The 20,221-nt window shown below is 35.2% G+C and overlaps 1 protein-coding gene across 6 annotated transcripts in view; it reads left to right on the top strand.

Annotated features, from left to right (window-relative positions):
• Positions 1-20,221, top strand: part of ANKS1B (ankyrin repeat and sterile alpha motif domain containing 1B) — a gene marked incomplete at both ends in the record, with an annotated part of 436,397 nt that overhangs the window by 55,549 nt on the left and 360,627 nt on the right. For all 6 annotated transcript variants that reach the window (XM_084292214.1, XM_084292215.1, XM_084292213.1 and 3 more), the window contains 2 exons: positions 10,590-10,886; positions 17,869-17,944. In XM_084292214.1, coding sequence (XP_084148340.1) covers positions 10,590-10,886; positions 17,869-17,944 — 373 coding nt within the window. The remainder of the gene's footprint in view (positions 1-10,589; positions 10,887-17,868; positions 17,945-20,221) is intronic.

Below are 20,221 nucleotides of genomic sequence, written 5' to 3'. Positions count from 1 at the left end.
AAAAGTAAAGTCAGGATTAATTTGTCCTAACACGGAAATCCAGTACCTTCTAAGACCTTTCAGCAGCTGAGATATCTGCAGAGGCTGGAAGGTATGGCAGAGGAAGCTCACAATTTCCATGGCCCTGTGGAGTGGCTGCTGGACTCCAGGTAGGATATCCTAAAGCATCTCAAAGAGCAAAGTACAATCTGACAAATGAATGGCAACTGCACTGCCTAAATTAGTGTGTAAAGAAAACAAACTGAAAGAAAAAAAAATATTGTGGACCTAAACATCAAACCAAATCAATGGGAGATGCCATCCCTTGAATAATCTATTTGATATGTGAGGTTATACACTTAGCCATTGGAATCCATACAATAATTATGATTTGAATATGAAGTATTAGTGGAGGAAATAAAGAAAAATAAACTAATAAAATCCACTGATATGACAGACTTCTGGGAAATCCTATAATACTATAAGACTTCTGGGAAATCCTGGCTCATTTAACAAAAATGACAAGAAAAAAAAACTTGCCGTTCTGTGGGTTGATTTGCAGATTAGTAGTTTCTGTGAGCTCCTAATTCTCATCAGGTGTTGAATGCAGGATGAAGCCTGTTGAATTACAGGATTATCGTTTATCAATGTAAAGGTTTTCTTTTATTTTATTTCTGTGGCAAACTAGAAATAAGCAACTTTCTGGTTGCATGTTATCCATTTGCTTGAAGAAATTCCTTATGCTCTACTGACAGAAACCTGTAAGCTATGCAGGAGCTTCGAGAGAGAGGGATGCTGAAAAGCATATTTCATTAAGATCAGAAAGAGAAATGTAAATTCAAACCTATTTCTTCCCAATCCCCCATGCATCCAAATTTTTACAGTATTTTTGAGCTTGATTGTGTGTGGGGTCCAGTTTCTCTGGCTTGATTGCTGGAGCAAATAAGCAGAGGTATACCTGATTCTATACACCATAGACTTAAGAAAGTTCTGATGTTCAGATCCCCTGCTGATTTTCCATTTTACTCAAAAATTTCATAATGGAAAGTGTGTGAGCAATTCTTATGAGAATCGGACCCTTAAAGAAGTCTCAATCATATTAAACTTTGAAGTTAAACTCACCCATACGCAGTTCTGACTTTGTAAATCCTCTGGTGTTCTGCTCCAGACAATGGCTGGCTTTAGTAGCGGACCACTTTGCTAGCACCTAGACGTTACCCTGCTAGATAGCACTCACACAGGAGAATGTTATCCACATCATAGAGTGAGGGGAATGCCATAATCATATGAAGCCAACTACACCCATACACCTTCAAGTAACACCAGAGTGTCATCCTCATCTGAATACCTGTGTTTTACATTCTCGAGTCTGTATGTTTCTGAAGTCTTTGCTTACTTGCTAATAGGGTCAATAAGGCATGTAGCTTCTCACAGCAGCCATAGCAATTCTTAGATCTGTGGAGCTGAAGCAGTTTATAAAAACAACCTCCCCTCTCCTCCCCTCCCCTCGTACTGGGGATAAGGACAACCATTTTTTACTGATACTTTTCACTACAGCAAATAGTATATTCAAGTCGGACTTAATTATTATTATTATTGGTAAGGATCAGATTAAGAATTTATGTGCTTTCAGCTTAAGAAAATAAATTTGTTCATTAAAAAAAAATGTTGCAGCTAATATATAGCATGTCTTTGCTTTTCATTTTTTATTGAAATTCCATGTGAAATAAATACTTCTAAACACTTAAATGAGAGTAAGATTGAATAACTCAACAAAGAAGTAAATGAGAAGCTTATGATGCATAAATGTATATTACATTTATTAATGGATTTAATATGGTATACTGTAAATTAATTGAACTGCTCTCTACACATTTAAAATGCAGTTAACTAATATCATAGGATCATATCCAGCATCTAAAGCTCTGAATGCCCCCTACTGTTCCTCTCACATAAAGTTAAGAAAAAAAAAAAGAAGTAAAGAGCCTTACAGTTAAATGATAATTATTTCATGGGGTTGGTGGAATGTAAACTGGTAATTCTATGTACAGAAGATAGTTATAGCATAACAAATATGCAAGAATAATTCCATAACTGTTTAATACAACAATCTTAGTTGACACATGTATACCAAATGATGTATGTTTTAAATTACAAAATGTGGTGAAATTACAAAAAATAGATCAAACTTCATCGATGAAGACCTGAAAATAGGTAAATTATGGAGTGTATGAAGATTAAGTAGGTAATAAGAGATCAAAATTTGTCAGTAAATGAATACCAAACGTACTAAAAATGTGTGCTGTTAAGACTCCAAGTACTTGCATCTTTGTTTACATAAAGACATCTTGGTAGTATGAACATTTATTTTAGCAACTCTAATCACAAAGTAACTGAAAGAAATCCTATTATACACAAAAGTTAGTAATAACAGTCACATATAGCTCAATATGCAGTGTTCAATATAAACATAGGAAAGAAGGAACATATAATCTCATGCAAAAAGATGAATCACATCAGGAAGAAATATAAAGTTCAAAATATATTTTAAATATATATTGGGAAAATGTAAATAGTAAAACATTTACAGGAAAAAATATGAATGCTTGTGAAATTTCTAGGTGGTATTCTCTGTTTTGTGAATATTCCTTTTTCTTTCTGAACATAGCACATATTTTACTTACATTCACATATTTAATGCACTGTGGATTTTTTCTGGGGGTCAAATTGTAATAGTCATAAAGAACACTCATACTTCCTTAATGCTGTTTGACATTTCTTCTGAAATGTGAAGGAAAAGTGTACAGGATGCACTAATAATATTTAAATCACAGAATGGGTTGGGTTGGAAGTGACCTTAAAGATCATCCAGTTCCAACTCCCCTGCCATGGGCAGTGATGCCACCCACTAGATCAGGGCTTCATCCAACCTGGTCTTGAACACCTCCAGGGACAGGGCATCCCCACCTTCTCTGGGTAGCCTGTTCCAGTGCTGAACTCCCTCCTAACACTCAATCTAAATCTCCCCTCTTTTAGTTTAAAACCATTCCCCCTTGTTCTATCATTATTTGCACGAGCAAATAGTCACTCTCCATCTTTCTTATAAGCCCCCTTTAAACATCGAAAAGGCTTTTGTTCTTCAGGCTGAACACCCCCAGTTCTCCCAGCCTTTCTTTGTAGGGGAGGTACTCCAGTCATCTGATCAACTTCACAGCCCTCCTCTGGACCCACTCTAACAGCCCCACATCCTTCTTGTGCTGGGAGCCTCAGATCTGGATGCAGCACTCCAAGTGTGGCCTCACAAGGGCAGAGCAGAGGGGGACAATCATCTCCCTTGACCTGCTGGCCACACATCTGTTGATGTGGCCCAGGATTCAGTTGGCCTTCTGGGCTTCAAGTGCACAGTGACATCTCTTGTCAAGCTTTTTGTCCACCAGAACCACCAAGTCCTTCAGGGCTGCTCCCCATGAGTGCTTCTTCCAGTCTGTACTCATGTCTGGGATTGCCCCAACTCAGGTTCACCTTGCACTTAGACTTGTTGAACCTCATTAGGTTCACATGGGCCCACTTTTCTAGCTTGACCAGTTCCCTTTCTATGGCATGCCTTCCTTCAGTTGTATCGACTGCTCATTCAGCTTGGTGTCATCTGCAAACTTGCTGACAATACACTTGATCCCATCATCGATGTTGATAAAGATACTAAACTACAACGGTCCCAAGACAGACTCCTGAGGGACACCACTTGTAACTGGCCTCCACCTGGACAAAGAGCCATTGACTATCATTTGCTGGGTATGACCTGCAAGCCAATTCCTTATCTGTTGAATGGTCCACCCTTCAAATCCATATCGGTTTAAATTGGAGATCAAATGTCATGTGGGACCATGTCAAAGACCTTGCAGAAGTCCAAATAGATGACTTTGGTTGGTTTTCCCTTTTCAACTGATGCAGCCACACCATCACAGAAGGCCGCCAGATTCATCAGGCATGATTTGCCCTTGGTGAAGCCATTTTGGCTGTCTTAGACCACCTCTTGCATGTATCTTGACATTGCTTCAAGGAGGATCTTTTCCGTGATCTTTCTAGGCACAAGGGTGAGGCTCAGTAGCCTGTAGTTCCCTGGCTCCTCCTCCTTTCTACCCTATATAAATACGGCAGTGGTGTTTCCTCTTTTCCAGTCACCAGGGACTTCACCTGACTGCCAGGACTTTTCAAATATGATGGAGTGTGGCTTGGCAACTCCATCAGCCAGTTACTTCAGGACCCTGGGACGTATGGCATCAGGCCCCATAGACGTGTACCTGTCCAGTTTCATCAGGTGGTCTCAAACCTGCTCTTCACTTACAGTGGCAGAACTTTGCTTCCCCAGCCCACAACTACAGGCTCAGGGAAATGAGAGACATGGGAAGCCAGACTGCCAGTAAAGACTGAGGCAAAGAAGTTGTTGAGTACCTTAGCCTTCTCCATGTCTGCCATTACCAGTTCTCCCTCCTTGTATTTCAGATAGGGTACACTCTTCTTAGCCTTTCTTTTCTGGTCAATGCACCTATAGAATCCCTTCTTGTTATTCTTTGCATCCCTTGCCAAGCTCAGTAAATGACTAACATGTAATATATTTACTGACTTGTCTAAAACATCAAGATAAAATATAGGCATCACATGCTTCTCTTAATGACACACCAGTGACTTCCAAAAGTACAAATTCAGTTCCAAAGTAACCTGAAAAAAAGCAATCATTTTCATGTTCTACATTTGATATTTTTTCCCCCAAATTAAATTGGAGAATATGCACATGAACTCTGGAATTTCCCTTGCAACTATTATTATACTTGTTTTAGACTTTTTTAATTTTTTTTTTTAAAGTTCAGACGCAATTTGATTTGATCCATTTGCAGCAATAAATTTGAAGAAAACTTTTGTTTAAAGTAATCAGTTAATTACTGAGTAACATTTTTAAATTAAAAAATATTTTATTCTTTTTATTAAGTAAAGGCAAATTTCAGTAGAAATTCAATTAGAAATTATGCCAATAACTTGTATGAGAATTATCTTTTTAAAAAAGACTATCTAAATCCAAGTGTTCTCCAAATTATTCTTATCCATATAAGAACAATATAGATTCATTTTTTTCATAATTTATCTTTTAATAAAAACGTTCATTCAAACATGTTTATTAGGAATTGAATACAGAGGCTTAAACTGCACTGAGAAAGAAAACTAGAAATGGATCTGAGTAGCATGCTGTAAAAAATTTCTGTATCTCTACTATTTTTTTTTTTTTTGGTAGTCTTAAAGAGAAATGTAAAGAAATATAGTATTACAACAGGGAGAGAGAAATGTCCAAGTCCAACTAGGTTATATATGAGTATTTCTCCTCTTAAAACTCATATCTAGTTTAAATTAAATACTTGTCATTATATTACATTTCTGTTGTAAACAATTGTAAACCATCTGATTTTCAAATTAGACAGGTCCAGTACTGACATATGGTAAGAAAGATGCCATTAGTTATTTTTCCATATAAAGTATATAAATCTGTGTGCCATGTAAAAACTGTTTCATTCCTCAAAGGCAATGGACAATTAAGTCACAATCTTGTTCCCAAGAGCTTTTGTCATTTTTGTCTCTGTTTAGATTTGCTGTTGTAAAATTGCTCAACCCTTGACCTAGACATCCTGGAAAGCACTTTAATTCCCATTGTAATTAATTACAATGACATGCTACTTGTTGAATTAATCAAGCAAACTTTTTTTTTTTTTTATATATATATAAAAAAAAGAATTAACATATAGTGGTGGAACTTCTCAGGCAAACAGCCTACCTACTATAATAAATGAAGACAGACCATGCTGAGATCATTTGTTTTTTCTATCTTGAATATATTATTTCTATATTTTTTCTCTATGTAATTATTTAATCATTAAAACCTTATTTTTGTATCATTTTATCTCTATTGGACTATTGAGTAAATTTCCTTATATACACAGATTTTTTCAAACTTTCTCAGTGCTCCATCCTATGTAACTTAAATTATTCTTTCATAATTGAGGCATTAGCACAAAAGTTTTCATTAAAAAAAAAAGTCTTACTTGGTAACTACATGGGGATTATGTGACAAAGAAATGTCTTGGTGATTTAGGAAGTCTGCCTTTTAAAGTTCATCATCAAAATGTTGAGATAATAAAGATGTTGAGCATTCTCTGGAAAGATCTGTAAAATCACTATCTGATAGTCATTTTTGCTTGTACAATACTTGCATGGACTTCAAGAGCTTTAAAATGTGCTTGGCAAAAATAAAGAACTACAGAACTGTGCAGTCAAAATCTTGCATATGCCTACTGTTTATTACTGGCTTTACGAGGACCTATATAATATTCGTAGAAGACATTCATTTCCTGGATATCTCCTCTACCTTTTCACTATCAGACTGGCAATATATAATAATTTTCTGTATAATGGATTTGCTAATCTGTCCTCTAATTAATAGACCTTAAAATACGATCTAGATTTTGTGGTGGCATGCATTCTTAGCTCAATTATGTAATACAGCCTGCAATACTGACTAGACACAATGTTTTGAAGGCACTATTCAATTTTGGAGCAACAGAAGTCTAAGTTCTGGCTGTATATGGAAGAGAACAGATTCAGAGAAAGGCTAGAAAATGCCAAGACCGTGCCCATGAAGAGACCCATGTAAGGGATGAATTATAAGGTACCTTCTTTAGTTCTGAAAGAGGTCCTTTGGGCTACAGGAATAACTACTTGGTTAAAATATTACTAATTATGAATATTAAAGACTTCTGTTTTGTTCTATTTTGCATAATAATGGTCTATTTTTCTCCTTTGGTCTTACGTTTTGTGTCTCTTAGTTTGCTCTGATCCTCAGGTCTCTGCTTTTCATCTTAGCAGCTGTTTTGTAGTTTTTAACATGAAATGAATATCTGAAATTTCAAACAGAATTCTAGTCTATTTCTTCAGTACTATGTGTAGTGTTTAGTCCTTGGATACCAGATATGAAAATCTAATCACACAATGTTAACTTGCATTCAGAGTCATTTTCATATCAGGTTATTTGCTTACTCCAATGAGTGTTAACTCACAAACTTTCTGTACTTGAGGAAAAAACTGTTTATGTTTGGGATTGAAAATGTAGGCAATAGTACTAAATTATCATGAAATTCTTCAGGAATAATTTTTCATGTTTTCCAAATATATATATATATTTATATAATAAGCTATTTCAGAGATACAAGGACAAAGAGTACCTTAAAAGTTATACCTGACTTAGCATTGTCTGAAAAGTTTAGATAAGTCAGAAGTAACATCATTTTTGTGACCAAAGAAATCACATAAAAGCAGCTTTTAAACTAGCAACATTTCTTATGATCATATGTCAGGGTTTTTTATTTATTTATTTTTATTTTGTTTGTTTTAATTCTTACTGTGTGTCTTCTATAAACAAATGCCTTAAGGAGGAAGCTCATAACAATTACTGAGACATCACTGTTAATACACTGTTATAGCCCCCTCCATCTTAGGTGTCTCCCTAGTAATGCTGAACCTACTCTATCTATCTAGGCACTCCCTCCTTTCCTGATTTTGAAGATGGCAGGCTCTGTCAAAACCTACTTAAAAACTCTGTACTCTCTCTTCAAGAAAAATGTTTGTTTCCAAGGTGATTTATTTTATGTAAACACAACTAAATTGTCAAAGCAGATAAAATGAAAATTTTAGAGGATGGCTAAACAAGTTGTGATTCTCTTTTTGAAAGTCAAAAATTATTCTGTCTTTTATTCCTGAATTGAGTTCATTAATTTATATCTTAAGGAGAGAATGTCATATTATTAAGTTTTAATTAGGTAATACCTTTCAGTTCTGATAACAATAAAGACAATGCAATGGCTGCATACATGTAGGTAATTCAAATACTATGTTTGTCCAGGTTGGATTCTTCTATTTTATTTCTTTGTTACCTAATTCATTTTGATTTTGAATCAGTTTGACATTTCATAACTGAAATGTAGATTTACTTTGGCAAATGTGAAGAACAAGCCATGCAAAAATGTTCAACAATGTTCATTTGAAAATAATTACATTTTGTTCAAATTTACAGATGGTCTTATGCTCCACGCTGTTTTAAAATACACTTTTCTGTAAATATGCCCTTGCATGAAAATTCATCTGGATATTCTTTATTTAGAGGAAGCAAATTTCAGAGCAGCACCAGTAATTTGGACCAATTGGTTTCTATGTCTATATCTGATGCTGAAATTGGGCAGTCACCATTTTTTGAGAAAATGACCACGGCCAAGTTAAATTTTATGTCTCTGAAATTTTAATGAGAATATTTTTGTACTATAATATTGGCATAAGATTTAAAATAATTTATATTTTATCCAGAAATGCTTGAAAAAAATATCAAACATAAGCAGATATTGAAGATAGAGATACATTTGTTTGCCAATTATATACTAAATGTGTATTTCACTATTTACCTCTCAGAATGTGGAGATAGTTATGCATCTAATTTCTTTGTGGAACTATTTCCATTGGATATGTAAATACTGTAACTGCGGGCAGAAATTACCATAATCATCTGATTTTCATACTTAATTGTGGTAATTGTACACAACATTATACTGCAATAGCCCGTTCATCTATATAGTTCTGCCAATGAAATATTGAAAATGTATGCTTTTATAACTAAGTTCTAATAAATTGCATAAATACATTCCCATAAACTATGCCTACAAATCGTGGGTATACCACTGTACAAAAAAAAATTTGTTTTGACCAGTCTTGGGCCATGTCTATATCCTATAAAGGATATGTTAGGCTTCAGTAGAACTCAAAAAGCATATCACAGGTAGCTGGTAAATCATTGCAGCCATGTAGTATTTTTGATATTTTTACCTGAATTTACAGTTTGTGTAATAGAAGAAAGACCATGGCGTGGTCTGAATAATTCACAATGATTCAAACAATTATTACTCATCAAGTCATACCTACTAAAGGAAACCTCTCACTTTCTACGTGTCTTTTCCTACTTTCCTACTTATGTCTTGCAGCTTAGGAAACACATTACCTTATTTGGGATCCTCAAACTTGCTCGGTGTTGCAGCTACCTGACGAGTTTATTTGCAGCATAAATATATCTGAATGTGTTGATCTGTGTCTTCTGTCTCCCAGGTTCATCTGAGTCATATTAAATCACAAAATGAGATTAAAATAAGAGTAATGTTAAAATCACAAAGCAGAGTTTTCAAGTCTTGATTATAAAATTAGGAGCAATGTTACCAGGAAATAATAATAATAACAACAACAACAAAACAACAACAACAATAATAAAGTAAATCTTCTCTTTCTAGATATTTCTATGCAACCATCCTGGTTATCTTTTGAGTAAAACCCAAACCCTCAGTTCTCTGACTCTCTCACTCTTTCTGTCTTTCAAAAGACATCTTTACCTACTTTCACCTCTCTGTTCTCAGAACTTTTCTTCAGTTGTTTCCTTTAGAAATGCAGCCTGTTGGTTCAGACTTACCTCTTCTTTCTTCAAAACTTTTTCTTTGCTTCCCTAGTATCCTTTTTTATTTTACATTAAATTTGTAATTCTTTATATGGCACATTGGCTTATTGGGTTTCTATTTTTAAAACCTTTCCAACTGTCACAAAATTTTATACATGATATATCAGAACAGGCAGTTGATGTAAATAGTTTTTAAATTTATAGTGTCTAGTCTCTTTTAAGACTTCATAGTGACTACATATGATATATTAATAATATAGATGGCATACAGAATTCAGAGAGCTTTATAAATTATTTCTTTCCTCTCTGCCTGAACTTACTTGTTTGGGATTGCAAGTATACAGGAAGAAGTGGAAGAAAGCAGTTAAGGAATACTGCTTATTCCCAATATTTCTTTATTATTAAGATTATTTATGATTTTTGGGGAAAGACTTGAGGGTGGAGCTGTTTTATGAAAGAAAACCACACACCATCCACAGCATACAAATACTCATATGCTTTAAAATGTCATATGCAGAGTCTTTTGTATATTGACAGTTGCTATTTTAGCTTTTTCCAAGCTTTGATTATTGTCTTTATAGTAACTTTTATAGTCATATGTGAAAGTAGCCTTGTGCCTGACATACTTTCATTACACATTTTTTTCTGTATTTTTACTACTCAAATAATCAAATTCTATGATTTAAAACTAACTATACTGAGAAGAGAGACTTAAATGTCAGGGTATTTCCAAGTGAAGGACTTGATTGTGATTTCAGGAACAGTTGAATCTAGAAAGGTTACAGGTTTTGGCATATCATCATGAGCAACATGTTTTTGGGGGGTCATGTTGTTAAAAATTTATTGGGAATAATGTGGACAGACAGTGACCTGATCTGTTTGAGACTCACAAAGCTGAAGTATTAATGTATTATTCGTAAAAAGTTAGTGGAGTCATTCTGAAGTATTTAGCATGTATTACCATACATTATATTGCAAACCCTGCCTAGGTAGTTATGTCATGGAGGCAATTTATGCAAGCAGAGCCATTCCATTGTGTGATTAAACATGAATTTCTGAAGCTTTTGTTTTGTTTTAACAGAACAATGAAAATGAAACAGCATTGCATTGTGCAGCTCAATATGGTCATTCAGAAGTAGTTGCTGTTTTGTTGGAAGAGCTAACAGACCCTACAATAAGGAACAACAAACTAGAAACACCTCTGGATCTGGCAGCACTTTATGGACGTCTGCGTGTTGTAAAAATGATCATCAAAGCATATCCAAACCTGATGAACTGTAATACAAGAAAACACACACCTTTGCATCTTGCTGCACGTAATGGCCACAAAGCTGTTGTGCAGGTGCTTCTGGAGGCTGGAATGGATGTCAGCTGCCAAGTTAGTGCACAATTTCTTCCCTTCTTCTTTTCCTCCTTTTTTTCCTATCTTTACTTACTTTCCTTTATCATTAGACTATGACTGAAATGCAACTCTCTATTTTTTCCTTTGATATATACTTGCATTTACTTTGTTAGGAATGCTACAATATAATAATATAATATGTATAATACACATTTATCTTTTACAACCCAAATTATGTGTTCTCAAGTAAGATCTGTGTAGATACAGAAATCATATTGATCATTCATATAAATAAATATACACCTCATTTACCCAGGGCTATCCCATTCTAAAAATGAAGCAAATAAAAAAATCTGTGCTTTACCTTCTTGTGTATTTGCCTACCATTTTGTTTGCATCTAGGGCAGCATTTTTTATTTTTTTTAAATTAAAAAAAAAAATCTTTTAATTTTCTTTACTAAAAAGTGATTCACTTGCAAAGGCTAACTCATGGAGCTCTTTTGTTTCAGCTGTAATTTACTATCTCTACAACTTCAGTAATTTAGAAAAGTTTAATGCTAAACACATAACTGAACTCTCAAATAAATGTTTCTGGATGTACAATTTATTTTCTATCTGTAGCAAATTAAGGGGGAAAAAGACAGAAGGAGACTGAAATGATGCTTGAATTGATGCTTAAGAAATAGATTAATTGAAGAAAAATAGCCTCTGTTATGGCAACTTACAAACTGATGGTTACATGAGGGTTGAATATTACACAATGGTTTTATGAAATGTGTTCTTCCTATTATGTAATCTAGATATTTTTAGCACTACTGTGAATTCTCCTAAGCTATTTCTATCTATAGTTTTACCATTTTTTTCACATTAAAAAAATAAATATAGTGGCTGCAAATTTTATACGATGACATCTCTTAAGGAGAACTGAGAGGTTCTTTCAGTAATGATGATCTATTTGCCATGCACAATAGAATCATAAGATTGGTTTGTTAGTTATTTGACAATCTAATTTTTTAAGTTATTTATATTCCTATTTTTCTTTGTTATTTTTAGACTTTTTTTTTTATTATTATTAATTTTAACTTTTGCAAAGCCATAAGGAAATATAATTTATTTCCTCAGCAGTATCCATTTTCTCCATCAATATGTTTCTTTAATTCTGCATCTTAGCATATTGGCAAGTTGGCTCTGCACATATTGTTAACTTCTATAACCTCTGAAAATTTCTTTGTTGATGCTAACTGTCAGCTCATTAAAATGAGCAGAGCATACAATATCAGCCTCTTAGTTAAAATGAACTCGGTGGTTTAATATTAATTAAATTGCTCTGCATCACTGATTGGGAAAGAACAATATACAAAATATAATCCCATGTGGTAAATAAAATTGTACACATTCATACACATTAAATAAATTCAGCTTATCAGCAATAAAGAGTTACCAGAATGTAAAGAGACAATTATAGAAGTAGCCTATATGATATCACTCTCTGTAAATGTAAATATTTGTTTGCTTAAATGGGAAGCTTACTTTAGCCATGTTCTCTTTCTCTTCTGTACTCCCAGAGCACTTCTGATCATAGCAAATATTTGGACTAATAATAGACAGCATTTAATTTTTGATTGAATTAATCACACATTTTATTCATTTCCCAGGTCTATCCAATATCCTTCAATCCGAAATTATTTAGAAGTGGGCAATAAAAATCTTCTTCATCTCTTTATGCTTTGAAGTTTTCATTTTAATTGAAATATATGAAAAATACACAGGTTTTGGTGAGTGATAGATTTTGGGCCCTCAGTATAAAATAATATACTGCACAGTACAGTATGTTTCATGTAAACAGTAATTTTATAATTGTAAATAACTTTGCAACTTTGGCCCCATCTGCCTATCCCACTTTTATCTACCCCTATTTACCTTCCCTGTCTGACTCAGTAATGATGGCAATTTCTATTGCTTGTCACCAAAGTTCTGCAAAGAGCTACATCCCTTTCTGCCGTCACTACATATGGTGGATATTTCATGAATCAATTTGCAAATCTACCACCCTGTGATGCAGAGCATCTCTGAAACCCATATCAAACATATAGTAAATTGCCAATAAGGACTAGACAAGTAACCTAATTACAAACTCTCACATATTTACATAATTAAAACTACAACAAGCAATTCTAATAAAAACCTTAATGCTTTTATGTGAGCCTGCAAATTGTACACCAAATTGATCTGTGTATCTTGGCGTTCTTACTTGCAATGTCCTTCTACCCTTGCTTGTTTTGTGTGCCCAGCTCTAATACTCTGCCTGTATTTAGCTGTAAGCTAGTTGGGGCAGGGACATTTTATTACGTGCTTAGCACAGTTTGTGCTATGGTTCTTTTTATTTGGTACACAGAAAACTTAAGTCAGGGAATTGATATGTAATACATTGATGCAAACTGAAACAGACTGTAGCTCACTGTTCTTAAAAAAATATTGTCATTTCTTGCATTAAATGTCATTGTGGAAGCATTTCCAGATATTATGGTAGTGTTCACTTTGCTATATGATCCAAGGCAATGAAAGCTTCAGAGAGTGAAGAAGAGAATATTGTCTATAAATTCCAAGTTTACTTGCTGTAGTGTAGACATCAAGAGTATATTAGCACATATGTACACCTTTATAAGTGAAAAAGATCTACACTTAAAAACTCTAGTGCATTTCACATAATATAGAATACAAAGGTTATTTGCAACTACATTTTTAATACTTCCAGTTTAAGTAATGTACTCTATTACACCCAAAACAACAACAACAACAAAACATTATTTCTGTCTTCAAATAGTAGTCCATGTGTACCAAGGGATATGAATCTACTCTGCCAGTCCTCCCAGTAACTCTTGGCTCTGTTCATCCTGAGCATCAACACCTTATGTTAAAATGGAGTTTGGTAACTGAACACTTTGCTAACAAGGACAGCTCTGCCTTCTGGACAGTTTTTTGGGTCAAGAGGGATCTGATTCACTCATTAGGTATTCACTATTACCATGAAATCCTGCCTAGAGCTTTTAGGATTTACGTCAGCATTCATCCTTGTGACATCTCATGCAGGATTATACATCTGCATTTCACAAGTCTGTTTTCAATCTCCATATTCCCAGACTGATTTTCTTTCAATTTGCTGGTAATATTTCTCTTCTTGTTTAGAAAATCACCTACATAATGCACAAATCAGTCCACTGTTTATATGGTGTGTCTTTCAAATTCCTCTTCCTGACAGATTGCTTGTAACATATACCTCATTTTGTGGATATGGCATTCATTAGCATTGACTAATAGCTTGGAGTTGTAAAGGAAAGACTGCCCTGGAACTCAGGGCAGTGCAGAATACCTGCAAAGAGTTTCAGGATCATGTACAGATATGACAGGAAATACCACCATAGAATATATCAAGGAACAAGAAAATGCAAAAAGAAAAAAATATATATATCATTTGGCTTTGGATGCTCTCAGGTTGTCCCCAGATTTGTCTTAGACCTCACCAGCAAATTTTCTCTTCTCATGTTAATCTTCATTTCATTTCTTATGAGGTATATGCTTTGGTCAACTGTTACTTGCCTTCCCTTCAGTCTCTCTGATTTGGGCAATTTTGATCAATAGAAAGGACTAATTCCAGTTCTGGTAATTGTCATATCAGGACCTTTCCCACCTCTTAACTAAGGAGTCTAAGGATCAATTCTCTTCCTTGTCCTCTAAGCAGTTGATTCAGCATACCAGAGCATTAATCCTGATCACCCCACACAAATGGATTCTAGATAAATGTTGTAATTAAATTATGTTGCCTTTTTCCACTGAAAAAGGTTCCTTATTAATGTTAATACAGAAATCTCTCTACAATTTCAGTGAAGACACATCTGGTTTTTCTTCCTACACTTCATCTGTAGGACTAAAACTTAGTGCTGAGGCTTCTGATAACATCTGAACCTCTGTGGATTTCATTGCTGGCATATCACAGAATCACAGAATCATCTAGGTTGGAAGAGACCTCCAAGATCACCTAGTCCAACCTCTGACCTAACACTAACAAGTCCTCCACTAAACCACTAAACCATATCACTAAGCTCTGAATCTAAACATCTTTTAAAGACATCCAGGGATGGTGACTCAACCACTTCCCTGGGCAGTCCATTCCAATGCCTAACGACCATTTCGGTAAATAAGTTTTTTCTAATATCGACCCTAAACTTCCCCTGGCACAACTTTAGCCCATTCCCCCTCGTCCTATCACTGGGCATGTGGGAGAACAGACCAATCCTCACCTCTCTACAGCCTCCTTTAAGGTACCTATAGAGAGCTATAAGAGGTGGGGTTTTGAATATCTCCAAAGAAGGAGACTCCACAACCTCTCTGGGCAGCCTGTTCCAGTGCTCTGTCACCCAAGCTGTAAAGAAGTTCTTCCTCATATGGTGTTGAAACCTCCTGTGGTTCAATTTATACCCATTACCCCTTGTCCTATCACTGGCCACCACTGAGAAGAGTTTGACCCCTTCCACTTTACATTGTCCCCTCAGGTATTTATAGTGGTTGATAAGATCCCCTCTCAATCTCCTCTTCTCTAGGCTAAACAGGCCCAGATTGCCTAGTCTTTCCTCATAGAACAGATGCTCCAATCTCTTAATCATCTTTGTGGCTCTATGCTGGACACTCTCTGGAAGTTCTATATTCCTCTTGTACTGGGGAGCCCAGAACTGCACAAAATATTCCAGGTGTGGCCTCACCAGAGCTGAGTAGAGGGAGAGGATCACCTCTCTTGACTTACTGTCCACATTACTCTTGACGCATGCCAGGATCCCATTGGCCTTCTTGGCCACAAGGGCACACTGCTGGCTCATGGTTAACTTGTTGTCCACCATGACCCCCATGTCCCTCTTCGCAGAACTGCTCTCCAGTAGGTCATCCCCAACCTGTACTCCATTTTTATTTTATTTTTTCTACAAGGACACATTGCTGGGGCATGTTCAGATATAAGAGAATATGTTCAACTATAGTCAATTATGTTCAAAGATGAGGAAAACATTACACTTTTCTTAAAACAGTGAGTGGTCCATTGTGACTGACCATCTCTTTTGGTGTTCTCTGACAGGTTACCATGCCAAGCCTCTCCCCATTATGGCTTTTAAATTTCACTTTCTATCTTTCCTAAGTCAAATACTTTGGGGGCCAAAGCTCTACTTCACATCCTTGATGACAATGAACTGTATGTTAACAGTACCAAGTCCACCCAATACTCTTAAGGGTTTTTCATGTCAGTAAGTGACCAATCCAAAGGAAATACTATATCTTCACAAATGCTGAAGGCAATAGGCTGAAAATAGGTTGTGTCAAAGCATTTTGTGAGATTTCTGAGGTCAAGCCTTTTTCAATATCAGACCTCTAGCTATCAATGCTGTTTATTAGAACTGTTTCCATTCCCAGTAATTTCTGAGCTGTACCTTAAGCTCTGTGTGTACTTTTGTGGTTGAACTATGTCACTGAAGAGTCATCCAGTGTTAAAGGTGGTCACAGTTAGTGCAAAACTCCTGTAGATGCTTTTTGAATGAAGTATTCTGAAATTATCTGTAAATAAATCTCAATATTTAGTTTTCTCATTCAAAATGTCTGTGAATGTACATCTGGATTGCTTCCAAAAATGGAAAGATTAGAAATTGTTTTGAGATATGTATTTCATATGCATATTATCTTATTAACTTTCTTCTCCTATTTATGATACTAATGGTATACCTGATATGCTGAATGTAAATGCCATTTGGCATGCTTTATACACCCAAATACTAAGTATGAAGAAAGTGAGTGTTCCTATTAAGGATATAACAAGGAGTTTTCAGGCTCAACTGATTGATAGAACATATATGTATGCTTACCACATGCCCACAACCCATCTCAAGATCACTGGTTATTTCTAAGTATCAATTATTTGCATCTCTGTAACACTGGTGCATTCTGATTCAGCTAATAAATAATAAAGTACTATTTTATTTCAGAGTTAAAATACTTTTTTTTTTTTTTTTTTCTTTTCCGGGAAGTCTTTCCATCATAACAAAAATGACAGCTGCATTTGGATAGAAATGTAGCAAAAGTGAATAATACAACCAGCAAATCCTTTAACAGTTGTCCACAAATCAAAACCACTCAAAAAATAATTTACTATCCAAAAAAAGCAGATGAGCCAGAGATTCAGTGAGATCTAATGGTGCTTTAGCTATTGCTGATCCTATTGTTTGGAAAGGCATTTCCAAACAATCTTCAGATTCTTGAGTAACAGCAATACAAAATAATAAGATAAGTAGCTTGTTAAGAGAGGTAGTTTGTTTTCAGAGCTCTACATTTAAGCAAAATTCCCATTCACATAGAATTTTGTGCCAAGGAATTCTGCAAAATCAAGCTCACAGATGTCTAAGGCAGGGTCTAAATGATCTAAATATAAACTTATAATGATGGAGGTGCCTTAGGGTATCCAAGACATCTGCATGGGGCAGATAAGATGCAGATCAAAGGCAGCATCAACTGGAATAACAGCTGGAGGCCAGGTGGGGTATCCTCGGGCAGCTCTCACTGTGCAACTGATTTGAACCCCTAGGGTGTGATCCACTTTCAGACTAAAATACCTAAGTGTAGATGTCTACATGTAAACTGACTCTGCTGAATAGCTATGTTCCACTGACTACTAATTACCTTCTCACTGCCCATAACAGGAGTTTAGAAATTTCGCACAAATGCAATTTTGTTCATTGGGAGTTTTATTTCATATGCCTTATATTTTCTTATATATTTGTTAATTTATATAGTAGATCTGATAGCATTTATGTTCTTATTTTGAAGAAAAAATATATTAGGGTAGTATTTTTCTTGCCCATTCAATATTATTTAATAATATAGAGGGGAAAAATAAATACTTACTTTCTAAATGTATTATTTTCAAAAAGATTCCTTGGTATTTTAGATTTGTATTTTAAATATCACAATATTTTTGTTTTTCTAGACAGAAAAAGGGAGTGCACTACATGAAGCAGCCCTGTTTGGAAAGGTGGAAGTAGTACGCATTTTGCTTGAAACAGGTAAATTTAACTTACAGGAAGCACTGAACAGCTACTCTAAGTATTCCTAATCTGGTGTTTGCCTCCTCACATTTTGTTTATTCAAATTACTGTTATATTTCTCAGCCCTTGCAAATCTAATCACATGTAATTATCATTAAAATAATGTTCTTTTAGAATAAGAAATGAAGATACACAACAAGAACAAAAGTAATGTTTTCACTAAGACTCAGAAATTCCATGTATGAGTCAGTGTATGCCACTGTATTCTGAGAATAAATGTATTCTGAGAATGAAATGGCTACATAATTTTTTTTTTATTCACTCTGAAAGACAGCCAAGAGTATTCAGGTTCAGCAAGGAAATAAAAGGCATTATTGTCCCATTTCTTCTTTTATTCCATTTATTGGAGCCTGTGGTTGTCTCCATGACTTTAAGATTATAAAGCTGTGTAGTCTCATGTCACTATGCCTTAACTGATCTAAGCTGCCTATTGGCTTTCCTCCCCAAACTGTTCTGTAACCACTGTGAAGGAGGTTTGATTATATGTCATCACTCAGAGAAGACAGTGTTATTACATTATGGAGATTCCACATACTCTAACTCTTCATTTCCTGTTTTGCAGACACTTACTTCTAGTCATTTCGCCATGCATTAAAAAGAGGTGATATACCACTGTGCATTTCTGGCTTTTTATTAAGTAGGATTCTGGGGATTTAATCTCCATTTAAAAATTTTTAGAAATTTACCCATAGTTCTGCACACACCCCCTGGATTCCCTTGTTCTGCAATTAAATTGACCCAAGAGATCATAAACTAAGACAGAACAGGTTTATTTCTTTGATCTAGACACCAGAATACTCATTTTCACATTTATTTCCTAACAAACATGCCATCCTGCCTGCTCCTTCATTGCCTGGATAAACTTAGGCTGCCTCTGAAGGAAGGCACTGGGTCTATCAGAATTGCTTTTGTACTGAAAGGAGAGGAGAACGTAGATATAGTCCCAACAAACCTATCTACTACACAAGAGTTTCAGAATCATTTGAGGTAAATTTTTATCTGACCATCTGTCTTCTCAGATAAATAAGAAAACCAATGAAGATGAGAATATCCAGAAACAACTCTTTTGAGATACATGAAATTCCATTATAGTGAGGTTTTACTGATCTTTATTATCAGTGCTTATGGGGTTATACCATACAAAAGAAGGAATGTCACAGCTCCTCAACTAAATCTCAGCTTGTGTATATGTGATCTGAGATCTACTTTCAGAAAAAAAAAAAGGTTCTTCCAAAATGTTTTTCCGTATGGACGACTAAGGAGGAGGCAGAAAGGGATCTGCACATGCCCTCAGAAAGGTAGGGCCTCTTTATATTAACTTACATTAATAGTAAGGAATGGAGAATATCACAGAAATATGGGAAGCCCTTAGGCCACAGATAAGTAATATTTCTCAAAGACTAGTACTTCTCTCTACTACTGTATAATTGTACAAGACATTGGAGTAGGAACTTCACTGTGAATTCCTTCAACTCTAAATACTCTGAGTTTCTGCGGTGTTCCTCACCTGGTCCCTTTTCATCTATCAATCCTAGTTGTGCTTCAAAAATGGTTCAGATGTTCTGAGTAGCATTGCAAAGGAAAAGTGTAAGTTGGTGTCTTCAGACTCTGAAAATAAGCTACCATAGCTAACTAGCCCAGCAATCTTTTGGCTTTATTGTCATTGAGAAAACAAGTATCTCTTTCTCACAAAATGAATTAGGAAACTCTCCCTCAGTAAGGAAATAGCAAAAGCTGCAGCTTTTTCTGGTGAGTAGAGAGATCCCATCTTGCTTCCAGAACACCTTCATAAATCTTGCTGCTTCTGATTTCCTCTATTCAGTTTCCTGAGAAGAATCTTATTCTGGTGCTTATGATCTTTCATCCCTCTACTTTTTCTGAAAGTACATCTAAAATAAAAAACAACTTCATTCTTATACCATAAGTTAAACATTCCCAAAGAAGTCCCCACAAGACAAAGTTGAAGATTCATGCAGCAGCACGTGCATCATATTCTCTGACACCTATCTAGGATAAGCCTCAAACTTTCATATTTGTGCTTATGTTCACGGTTTGAGCTAATTACTTAGTCAACAGTTTGAGCAGTCTGTGAGTAAATGTTCTGGCTTTGCATACAGCCCTTACACTACATATGGGTATATCAGTCTTTTCAGGGAGTACAAAACGTTGAAGGTTAATAACTTTTTCAGTGTTGCTCCCAACACACATACTGGTAGTAGGCACTACAAAAATACT

The sequence above is a fragment of the Netta rufina genome (assembly GCF_964035555.1).
Source record: "Netta rufina genome assembly, chromosome: 1".
Lineage (NCBI taxonomy): Eukaryota > Metazoa > Chordata > Aves > Anseriformes > Anatidae > Netta > Netta rufina.
Note: the sequence above shows the minus strand (reverse complement) of the source record. Positions and strands in the feature narration are given on the sequence as shown.